The 12,182-nt window shown below is 46.5% G+C and overlaps 2 protein-coding genes across 2 annotated transcripts in view; one reads left to right on the top strand and one right to left on the bottom strand.

Moving 5' to 3' along the window:
- rasa3 (RAS p21 protein activator 3) overlaps nucleotides 1–12,182 on the top strand; it is a 221,221-nt gene that overhangs the window by 73,055 nt on the left and 135,984 nt on the right. The window lies entirely within an intron of this gene.
- gpc5a (glypican 5a) overlaps nucleotides 1–12,182 on the bottom strand; it is an 82,325-nt gene that overhangs the window by 60,861 nt on the left and 9,282 nt on the right. The window contains exons 3-6 of the mRNA XM_052062516.1: nucleotides 2,267–2,727; nucleotides 1,955–2,188; nucleotides 1,243–1,373; nucleotides 923–1,048 (exon numbers count right to left, since the gene is read on the bottom strand). Coding sequence (XP_051918476.1) covers nucleotides 923–1,048; nucleotides 1,243–1,373; nucleotides 1,955–2,188; nucleotides 2,267–2,727 — 952 coding nt within the window. The remainder of the gene's footprint in view (nucleotides 1–922; nucleotides 1,049–1,242; nucleotides 1,374–1,954; nucleotides 2,189–2,266; nucleotides 2,728–12,182) is intronic.

The following is a 12,182-nucleotide window of genomic DNA, read 5'->3' as shown; positions in this document are numbered from 1 at the left end:
TTACGCTCAATGCTACTAGTCAGCTAACAGTATAGCGAGGATTTGACGACAATTGAGTGGCTGCTTTTTGTAGTTTTCTTATTTCTCGGGTTGCTTGTCTTTACAGGAGAGCAGCTAACCCGAGTCGCGAGTGCAGTGGCTGACAGCTGAGCGAGCTAGCCCAGAACTGAGGATATATGAGATGGTCCTTGTGTGAGCACATATGACACAGCGCTGTGATGTAATGGAGACAAGGCCGCTAACCGACGCGGTGGAGGAGGCCAGTTTGTCTGCTCAACTTCACGACCATTCGTATCCAAGATCTATGTCCACATAATAGAGGGACCCGACATCAGTGTCAGCTTGGGGTTGATGGAGGGCTGTGTCTACAAAACGGGTCAAAGAGTGTGCAAATGACTCACTCATGTCAAGATCTCCCGAGGAGATGACACGCCAGCAAACCTTTGTACACTGTGCAAATGAGGCTAAATTGAAGCTGTCACGGTATAAATGACCATTTCGATAATGTAACCTCCGCTGAGGTTATGTTTTCATCGCTCACTATGAGCACCATCTTTCATCTGAGTAACTCTCTCCATATTGATCCATCTCTACTGTACAAATATATATGTGAAAATGAAGCTTCATGAAGCACTTGCGATATTTTTTTCCAACTCTAGATGGCGTTCTTGGTTTAAAGATAAAAGCTTGTCGCTTGGAAATGAATTAAAAGTTCCACTGCATCTTTAAACCAAGACTGCCATCTAAAGGAGTCCAAAATTATAGTTTATTATAATTAAAGGTACTTCATGAAGCTTCATTTGTCCATTTTCTCTCTCTCTCTCTCTCTCTCTGTGTATATTATATATATATATATATATATATATATATATATATATATATAAAATCCTAGCATGCGCAACAGACAAAGAGTGACTCAAACCTTTTCACAATGTCGGTTCCATTCCAGCAGGACAACCCATCATCAGAGGCCAGCTCACTGACACACAATTGATCTGCAAGGCCACCGTAGTACGTCCGGTAGAGGCGGAGACTGTTCAGAAATTCCCTATAAAAAAATCAAACGGATGCAAGCACACAGGAAACAGATTTACGGGTACATCATACATTTAACGTGCTATAAGAAAGCCATCTGCCACCTAATCATCAAAACTTTAGGATCTCATTGCATTATGCAGGTATGGTCATGTTATGCCCTGTACATTTCGTTTTTATTATCATGATCTATTTTTGTGTACTTGCCTTCTCTTCGCAGCAAGAGAGTCATCTGACACTTTGATTGGAGTTTTTAAATGGATGGATTCTCGGCTGCTGTGCTGGATGCTGGCTGTCTGCACAGGCTTCCTGGTGGGAGTCCCACACAGTTTGTGCACCTGTTATCCAATGTACACAAAGACAGACACTTGTTAATTTGTAAGGTGGATGTGGAACTCATGCTACACTTCAGGAGAACAGGCATTGCTGTGAATCGTGATTGACTGTGAGCATGGTGGGTGCGATGGAAAGCTGAGCATTTACCTGGCTCGTGTCACTAGGTCACAATGTCACTAGGTACCCACTAGAGGGCGATATTGTATGTAATCCTGGGCTGCAAAGACAACTTTCCAAGCTGTGGGTGGCATTTTTACATACATTTTGGTTAAGAGGAAGGAGATTTCTGAGGTTCTGTCAATGCTCCTTTAGAGAAATTAGTCAAAACGTCGGAAGCAGATGTTAGGATCCACTGCCACTTTATTAGGTATTCCAGCATCTGATTAGAGTCTTCATAAGAACTGTTAATTTCGTGTAGAATTTTGAATGAGCATGTATATTCATGCTTTTATCGCACATTACAGAGGTCATGGTGAGACATTTCTCATATTAAGAAGAAGAACGTCTGGAGTTGAACCTTTGTTCCTTCATAAATACTAAATACTGAATAAATCCCTCTAAATTCCCTCCGAGTGGATCTGACCTGTGTTGCGATACGGGCTCCGTTTTTTCGCGCAAATCCAACAGCATCGTGCAGCAGTGTGTGAATTCCCAGAAGCACTTGCTCCAAATCCTGCGGTCCGTGCATCCGAGCTGACAGCTCCTCTAGCGAGTGCACAAACTCCCTCCAGTGGACGTCAATCTCCGCCATACTTGCCAAGCAGCCCCGCATCACGTTGAGGCAATAGCCCATGCATGGCTTGGACTGAGTTAAGCCCTGTGGGGAAAAAGAATTGCAGATCAGTCTGAATTGTTTCAAATCAATCAACAGATTTGGGAGCAAGTCCAATCCTACCTGGCAATGGGGGCAGTAATGCATCTTGAGCAAGGCTTTTCTGCACTCGCGGCTCAACTGCAAGTAGTCTGTCGTGTTTATGACTTCAATGCCGAGGTGCAAAGCTTGGACGAGAAGCTTGCCCGACACCCCAGAGCGAGCAATCTGATCAGCCAATAAAGCGGGCGTCCCACCGAATGGCCTCACATCACGTCCCGATGACCTTACACACTCGGTGTAGCCTGCCGAGAGGTCACCGAGGCCCGGGTTGACGAAATGATTGAATACCATCGGGAAGAGAGTGTCAAAAAATCGTTGTACAAAGTCCTCAACGTTGAGCTCAGACCCGAGCAGGAAGAGACTAACGTCGGTGAAAAGTTCGCCCACGGGACCTTCGGCCTGAGCGGCCATGTTGCCGTAGGACTCCTGCAGCAGGGCGTTGGTGTGGTTCTCTGCCTGCCTCCTCAGAGCCTCAAAGGTGCCTGTGGAAAGGATAGCAGCAGAGGGAGATAAGAGAAAAAGACTCCATCAACTTGCAATTTGAGGAAACTGAGATAATGAAGCTCTCCGTAAAATAAGGGTGCCTGGTGGGAAAGGAAGAGGCTCATCAAAAGTTTTTAAAACGTAAATTTTTAAAAAGCCTGTGAGAGCTGCAGCAGGGGGAGCAAAGAGAGTAGAGTATACACTGTGCACTTCTTCTAAGGTCCCTTCGTCGCTGGCCCTCATGGCTAACATCTCAACAAAGCGTATCGTATATTCCCTTGCCGGTGTTGAAATCCTCTGCACAAGTTTGTCACCAACTTGGGAATCCAGATATTTTGCTCGACAATGTATAACACAGGAAATCAAAATCACTTCCTGTTCTCAAGACCGACATGCAGTCAACTGATTCCAAAATGGGAAATTGCCAAGGGGAAAACCCTGATCCAATGACTGGAAGCTGCAGCTACAGTACATGAAACGTGTGCTTTCATTTTTACAATCCTGCAATGTGAAATGTTGCTGGGCAACCACATACTGGGCCAGATAATTTTAGAGAAAAAGAAAGACCCACAACTCTCTCGGATTGGCATTTATTTCTTTTTAGGCACCATCAGTGGGGTTAACATGAAGACCGTTCGCCAACCACTTATATATATAGGCTACATATACTGTATATATCTCTATCTCGATAGATAGAACCTATCTATCTCGGTCTATCTATGGTCGTCGATCTGCATGGTGAGCTAGCTAGCTAACAGCTACATTCTTAGATAGATAGATAGATAGATAGATAGATAGATAGATAGATAGATAGATAGATAGATAGATAGATAGATAGATAGATAGATAGATAGATAGATAGATAGATAGATAGATAGATAGATAGATAGATAGATAGATAGATAGATAGATAGATAGATAGATAGATAGATAGATAGATAGATAGATAGATAGATAGATAGATAGATAGATAGATAGATAGATAGATAGATAGATAGATAGATAGATAGATAGATAGATAGATAGATAGATAGATAGATAGATAGATAGATAGATAGATAGATAGATAGATAGATAGATAGATAGATAGATAGATAGATAGATAGATAGATAGATAGATAGATAGATAGATAGATAGATAGATAGATAGATAGATAGATAGATAGATAGATAGATAGATAGATAGATAGATAGATAGATAGATAGATAGATAGATAGATAGATAGATAGATAGATAGATAGATAGATAGATAGATAGATAGATAGATAGATAGATAGATAGATAGATAGATAGATAGATAGATAGATAGATAGATAGATAGATAGATAGATAGATAGATAGATAGATAGATAGATAGATAGATAGATAGATAGATAGATAGATAGATAGATAGATAGATAGATAGATAGATAGATAGATAGATAGATAGATAGATAGATAGATAGATAGATAGATAGATAGATAGATAGATAGATAGTATTTATTATGTTTTTTTAACCAAACCCAGTTTATTTATTTAGACAGTAGTTTTAAGAGGGTAGTTTTTTTGTTGGGTCCGAGCACGGCACTGACGGGAGAAAAAAAACGGAGTCAGCTATTATCACAACAGCACCGCCTGCTGGATATGATAGGGAAATGTTCCACTTGCCACAGACATAACGTACTGCTGTGGTTGTGGATAGTAAACATAACTTGAAAACTTGTTTGATTCACTCTCTCTCTCTCTCTCTCTCTCTCTCTCTCTCTCTCTCTCTCTCTCTCTCTCTCTCTCTCTCTCTCTCTCTCTCTCTATATATATATATATATATATATATATATATATATATATATATATATATATATATATATATATATATATATATATATATATATATATATATATATATATATATATATATATGTGTGTATATAAAAGAGAGAGAGAGAGAGAGAGAGAGAGAGAGAGAGAGAGAGAGAGAGAGAGAGAGAGAGAGAGATACTGTAAAGGCACACTTTTTTACAATATGTTGGTAATTACTCACCGAACAAAGTTCACAATAGGCATGCTAGGTGAGGATGCAGTAGACAACAACAAAGAGTTCAACAAGGTCACTTTCATCCCCCACTCCTTTAAAGCTAATACCTAGGCCACGGCCACTCTGACATCATGTGCTGATCATGAGCTGTGAGGATTGTGGTTGGCGAGGCACATTTAGACATTTATGAGGGGGTGATGGGCGGGTCTGACATGTCTGCAAGTGCATTGTCTCATACAGGCAACATTAAACTCAGAAGAGCCTGCACAGAAATCTTTGCAGGTCTGTCCATGTTCAATGTCACTCATCCTGTACAAGGTCGTGGGGACCTTGGGCCAATCCCAGGTGACGTGGGGAGAAAAGTACATGACATCTGCATAAGTTGCACAGGATGCAAACATGAAGTAAAAAAAAAAATTTAAAGATTCACTCACATTCACAGAGAGTGGGAACTTCCAAATTCAGGCAAGTGAGCCACAACACCAGAAAAAAAAAAGCGCTCATGAACTCAAGTATGACATCATCACAGGCCTCGGTTGTACGAGGCAAAGCCATCGGAGTAATGAGGGGCTCCCACAGGGATTCCAGCGCGAGCCCCGGCAAGACGTAAACATACAAGAACGAATATCACCTGTCAAGCGACATCAATATCTTGGTGGCAAACAAAGTTGCCCGTTTTATCTCGATGGCCTAACCTCAGAACTAAATCTTGTCAGTTAGTCCTTCATCACCCAGACAAACATAAAAGGGCATGGGTAATAACCTGAGGGGAAAAAATTCTGCCTGGTGAGCAAGTTTGTGTGTACACACACACACACACACACACACACACACACAGAGTGTTTTTGATAATATTTTAAACCCCAGAAGAAAGTGAAGCAGTGTCTCAGAAGGAGGCCCTTGGCCAGCAGCGAGGCCTGCGGGCAAGCCTGACGAGCGTCATACTCGAGAGGCTGCGGTGGGGAGAGGCGAGTTGTGAGAAAAACCCATGGCAGTTTTTTTTTTTTTTTGTTCAAGCTGAGGGAGAAAAGTCAAGATGACTTTCTCCTCTCACTGACCCCTGGTAAAATCTCTTCATTATAACTCCTGTCACATTCCCAGTTAGCGGTTGTTGACCGCTCAACTGGGGTTTCTTTAAATGTCAAATCAAAAAGACTTTTGTTGCCTGGCACAAATTTAGTCATTTATTCATTCATTCATTCATCTTCCAAGCCGCTTGATCCTCACTAGGGTCGCGGGGGGCGCTGGAGCCTATCCCAGCTGTCTTCGGGCAGTAGGCGGGGGACACCCTGAATCGATTGCCAGCCAATCGCAGGGCACACAGAAACGAACAACCATTCGCACTCACACTCACACCTAGGAACAATTTAGTGTGTTCAATCAGCCTGCCACGCATGTTTTTGGAATGTGGGAGGAAACCGGAGCACCCGGAGAAAACCCACGCAGGCCCGGGGAGAACATGCAAACTCCACACAGGGAGGCCGGAGCTGGAATCGAACCCGGTACCTCTGCACTGTGAGGCGGACGTGCTAACCAGTTGGACGCCGTGCCTCCCATAACTATATGATGTACTCATTAATTCATCTTCCGTACCGCTTGATCCTCACTAGGGTCGCGGGGGGTGCTGGAGCCTATCCCAGCCGTCTCCAGGCAGTAGGCGGGGGACACCCTGAATCGGTTGCCAGCCAATCGCAGGGCACACAGAGACGAACAACCATCCACGCTCACAATCAAACCTAGGGACAATTTAGAGTGTTCAATCAGCATGCCATGCATATTTTTGGAATGTGGGAGGAAACCAGAGCACCCGGAGAAAACCCACGCAGGCCCGGGGAGAACATGCAAACTCCACACAGGGAGGCCGGAGCTGGAATCGAACCCGGTACCTCTGCACTGTGAAGCCGACGTGCTAACCACTGGACTACCGGGCCGCCCCAATTTAGTCATTTAGATGTCTGCAAATAACCAAGTGACGAGTCCAGGGTGTGCGATGTTAACGAGGGTAGAAATGCTGATTAGAATGAACACATAATGTTGTATAAGTAGTCGCGGCGATTCGTTTTTGAACGCTTGGGAGTGACTCGCCGTCATTCAGCCCCGTTGGTATTTCGACGCCAATTCAAGAACGCTTTCCGTGGAATTCAAGTAAGGTCGGGCTTTGATCTACTCGAAGGCTTTCACATTTGATCCCATTTTCTGGCCGCCTCCTGGAAATGATGCAGCCTTTTTTTCCTCAGTAGGATGATCTCGTTAACTGTGACAGTGCGAGCTCAATTCACTTAAAGGTCGAGACTTCTGGCGGTTGGCGCCGAAAACCAGAACAGTGCTTCGACCTCACGTCCTCCAGTCATGTGCAAACAAAATATGTTTGTCCTTTATCTGAATAAATTCTTTCTAAGGTCACTGCGATGATTTTACGTGGCTGAATGTACGTCAAAATCAATTAGCGCGAGCTGTTATTTGTTCAACACGATATCGTATGTTTTGCATTGTGGTTGTAGATTCCAGGCGTTAGGCTAGTGATGCTCAAAAGGTTGCGGTGGGATCCAAGAGTGTGTCCCATTAAAGGTGAGTCAATTAATTACAGGGGCGGCCCGGTGGTCCAGTGGTTAGCGCGTTGACCTCACGGTGCTGAGGTCATGGGTTCGATTCCGGCTCCGGCCTCCCTGTGTGGAGTTTGCATGTTCTCCCCGGGCCTGCGTGGGTTTTCTCCGGGTGCTCCGGTTTCCTCCCACATTCCAAAAACATGCGTGGCAGGCTGATTGAACACTCTAAATTGTCCCTAGGTGTGAGTGTGAGTGCGGATGGTTGTTCGTTTCTGTGTACCCTGCGATTGGCTGGCAACCAGTTCAGGGTGTCCCCCGCCTACTGCCCAAAGAGAGCTGGGATAGGCTCCAGCACCCCCGCGACCCTAGTGAGGATAAAAGCGGTTCTGAAAATGAATGAATGAATTAATTAATTACAGTAATCCCTCGTTTAGCGCAATTAATGGGGACCAAAACCACCCGCGATAAACACAAATCAGCGAAGTAGCGACCAATTAACATATACATTAAAAAAAAGTGCTCCACGTGGGCCTTTGCGTTTTTTTTTAATGAATATGTTTGGAAAAAAATCTGCGATGCCCTGCAATTGGCTGACAAGCAGTTCAGGGTGTCCCCCCGCCTACTACCCGAAGACGGCTGGGATAGGCTCCAGCACACCCGCGACCTTCCTGAAGAGATGCAGATTAGAAAATGGATGGATGTCTGCGTTACTATATTTTCATTACTTTCTATCTGTCAATGGCTATTTTTGAGATTTTTTTAGACTTGTTTTATTTCTGTAAAAGCAGGTCTCCACTTGGCAACAATGAGAAAACGTGGGGATAGGTGAGCACCAATATTTTAAGGAATTTGGTAGGATCAAGGGCGGCCCGGTAGTCCAGTGGTTAGCACGTCGGCTTCACAGTGCAGAGGTACCGGGTTCGATTCCAGCTCCGGCCTCCCTGTGTGGAGTTTGCATGTTCTCCCCGGGCATGCGTGGGTTTTCTCCGGGTGCTCCGGTTTCCTCCCACATTCCAAAAATATGCATGGCAGGCTGATTGGACACTAGGTGTGAGTGTGGATGGTTGTTCGTCTATGTGTCCCCTGCGATTGGCTGGCAACCGATTCAGGGTGTCCCCCGCCTACTGCCCGGAGACGGCTGGGATGGGCTCCAGCACCCCCCGCGAGCCTAGTGAGGATCAAGCGGTTAGGAAGATGGTAGCATCAAGGCTGCCGATACCATCCGCCGATACAACCGACACGATAAAAATTCTGAATTGATCAGTTTAAAGTCGCGATGATATCTTCGTTTAGTTCATTTATCGGGGCGGGGGTGGGGGGGGGGGGGTTACCTCCCACAGGCTGGGTTTGCAGGAAGTGATGCATTTCCTACACCTTGTCCAGGATGAGTGGAACAGTTTTCAGCCACAAAAAAAAACGTTTTGCACAAAAATGCACTTTAAAATGTCCGAAAACTGTCATTGACTACAATGACAGAGCCGTGCGGTGAGTTCAAAGACTGTCCAGATCACTCTCGGGACACACATGTTCAAAAACAACCATTCACACTCTGTGACGGCGAGTGTGAAGCAGGTTGTTGGAATGTGGGAACAAGCCAAACGGAGATGATGCAAAGCCACGCAAACAAGGGGCAAACATACGCCACGGAGGAAGGCCGGGAGGGGGGGGGGGGGTCAAGATTCCAACCGCGAACCTTGCAACTTCAAGGAAGCTGACCACTAAGGGCGCCGCATTACAGGGCGCTTTTACATTTCAGAAAGAATATTTGTACAACATGTTTCAAAGTCATGCGTGACAGGCTGATTGAACACTCTAAATTGTCCCTAGGTGCGAGTGTGAGCATGGATGGTTGTTCGTCTATGTGTGCCCTGCGATTGGCTGGCAACCGATTCAGGGTGTCCCCCGCCTACTGCCCGAAGACAGCTGGGATAGGCTCCAGCACCCCCCGCGACCCTAGTGAGGATCAAGCGGCTCGGAAGATGAATAAATGAAAATGAATGAATGTTTCAAAGTCCAATTATTGCAGGAAAAAGGTCTGAAAAACCCGCATAAAGCCGTCAGCTATGATATCAAGCCGACGGGGAAGCAGAGCATGCGCGGCGTGGACAAACGGGCACGTCTTTGCAGGTCAAAAAAATGTCTCGCGGAAAATGGGACAGCCCGTCGGCCTGCGAGCGTCGCTCTACAGACAAACAACAGAGAAGAACAACGGCCGGCGTGTGCGGTGCACCCGTTTGCGCCGGGACATGTGCTAGCATGTTCCAAGGAGGAGGGGGAGCGTAACATGAAGAAGAATTGTCCCAAATCTGGATGAGCTGGGCAAAAACATTCATCGGGATTGTCTGTTCACCCCCCCCCCCCACCACCACCCCCCGACTTGAACGGGCAGCGCAAACGGCAACAAACTTTTTTTTTTCCGTCAGCTTCAATAAAGAGGCCAGTGTTGCGCAGAAGAGTTGCAGGCGTGTGTGCTCTGACCCCGACAGGAAGCCTCAGGCTTTATCTCGGCATACTTCCTCTTCAAATACGTTTGCCACGGACAGGAAGATATTCAGGCTTGCTTCGGTACATCCGAATAGCCTCACCTGAATGAGAGCAAACTTCCTTCTCCATCAGCCTCTCCCCTCCCTTTTTGCTCTCCATTTTTCCACCCGTCCGCTCTCTTCTTCTGCGAGGCTTAGGAGTCAATATTTGAGGATCTGTTGCAGCCCTCCAACACTTCAAAGAGCACCGAAAAGACGCACAAGGGGGTTAATAAAGCGGGACACAGGAGCTTCTTGTTGAAGGCTGCCTGTGTCTTCCGTACCGCTTGATCCTCACTAGGGTCGCGGGGGTTGCTGGAGCTTATCCCAGCCGTCTCCGGGCAGTAGGCGGGGGACACCCTGAATCGGTTGCCAGCCAATCGCAGGGCACACAGAGACGAACAACCATCCACGCTCACACTCATACCTAGGGACAATTTAGAGTGTTCAATCAGCCTGCCACGCATGTTTTTGGTATGTGGGAGGAAACCGGAGCACCCGGAGAAAACCCACGCAGGCCCGTGGAGAACATGAAAACTCCACACAGGGAGGCCGGAGCTGGAATCGAACCCGGTACCTCTGCACTGTGAAGCCGACGTGCTAACCACTGGACTACCGGGCCGCCGGCTGCCTGTGTGTGTGTGTTTATGTGTGTGTGTGTGGGGGGGGGGGGGGGTGAGGTCAAGTATCATGTATGCAGAGAAACACGGGTCAGCGTTTGTACATACGCGGTATTGCAGATCTTTCCGAAGTGCCTCACATTCCTTTTCAGTGGGTCGGTGTGTGTGTGGGGGGGGGGGGGGGGGGGGCGGGGGGGGGGGCGCTTATGAGTGATGCTAACAGCACTTCCGAAAAATGAAAAAATGTTCCTTAAGGAACCAGAAGGGTCTTGTACAGCAGGCCCAGCGCCGATTTGCTTTATCAGCCACAAGGGTGGCAGGGGGGTGCTGGAGCCTATCCCACTAAGCTGTCTTTGGGCATAAGGCGGGGGACACCCTGAACTGGTCGCCTGCCAATCGCAGGGCACACATTGGCGAACGGCCATTTGCACCTCGGGAGATTTTGGCGTGCCCAATCAACCAGCCATGCATGTTTTTGGAATGCGGGAGGAAACCGGAGTACCCGGAAGAAAACCCAAACAGGCATGGGGAGAAGATGCAAACTCCACACAGGAAGGCCGGGGATCGAACCAACAACCTCTGCACTGTGAGGTCGACGCGCTAACCACTCGCCCATCGGGCCACCCAATAGATAAAACAAAGATATTAAAAATTACGGGATCATTTGACAGGATTGAGGGGGAACCAGGAAGTAAACTTAACAATTGCTGGAGGGGGGGTCAGGGTGGCCCACAAATCAACAAAGCACTCTCCGAATAAATGTTTAACCCCCCCGACACGCACACCCGTTTGGGGAAATTTGCATAATCCCCCTAAAGACAACTCCAAGGAACAAACAAATGGGGAGGTGATGTCTAAACAAAAAATGTTAAAAATAAAAACCTTCAACATAACGAATAGAGTTCATCCAGTGGGCTAATGAAAAGGGAGTTGGGGGGTTGGGGGGGGGGTGGCAGTATTTACCTTGGAGCTGTCAAGCTTGACAAACTCCTCATGCCAGGATGTTGAAGATAAGCAAGACAATTATGCCATTATATGTGCCAGGTCAGCGGGCAGGATGGGGAGGGGGGGGGGGGCAAAGGGGGTCGAAGAAAGGAGCACACACATATGTGTTGCTGTCTTTAAGACCTCTTTACAGACTAATCCTCCGAGACTCCTTCCCGAAGCAGGAAATGCTTCTTTCAGACCTGTCAGAAGAAGCCATTTCACAGAGACGCCGAAGCATTCCGGAAGCTTCTCCTCCCCTACCTGGAAGTTTTTTTTTAATTTTTTTTCCTAGGAACTCCGTCTACTCGAGTGCACCAATGTGACACGGAGAAATGAGATTGCACTACTCTGTAAATCTCAAAAAGGGCCGTAAAACCTGTCATAAAAATGCAGTTATGGTTTAGGAGCAATGCATCATCTCATTTCCAAAATGGCCTAAAGACAAGCCCCGGCAGCTATAAATCTCCATTTCAAACGTACCCACGGGGGGGGGGGGGCAAACTATGTAAAATGCTGACAAAGTGGGGTGTATTTTTAGAGCTCATCACCAAGCATGAAGTGAGTGGCAATAAAGTGCATATTTGTAGACTTTGTGAATGTGTGGACGCTATGTGCGACGTAGCACTGGGACACGGTGGCCCCACAAGTGGCTTGTGTGTGCGTGTGTGTGTGTGTGTGTGTGTGTGCAGATAAGTGTTTACTGAAGCCACAAACCATGAATCACGCCTCACATATCACAAAAATGGTTAATGTTTAAACAACG

The sequence above is a fragment of the Hippocampus zosterae genome, chromosome 4 (genome assembly GCF_025434085.1).
Source record: "Hippocampus zosterae strain Florida chromosome 4, ASM2543408v3, whole genome shotgun sequence".
Classification (NCBI taxonomy): domain Eukaryota; kingdom Metazoa; phylum Chordata; class Actinopteri; order Syngnathiformes; family Syngnathidae; genus Hippocampus; species Hippocampus zosterae.
This window is presented reverse-complemented; position numbering and strand designations above follow the sequence as displayed.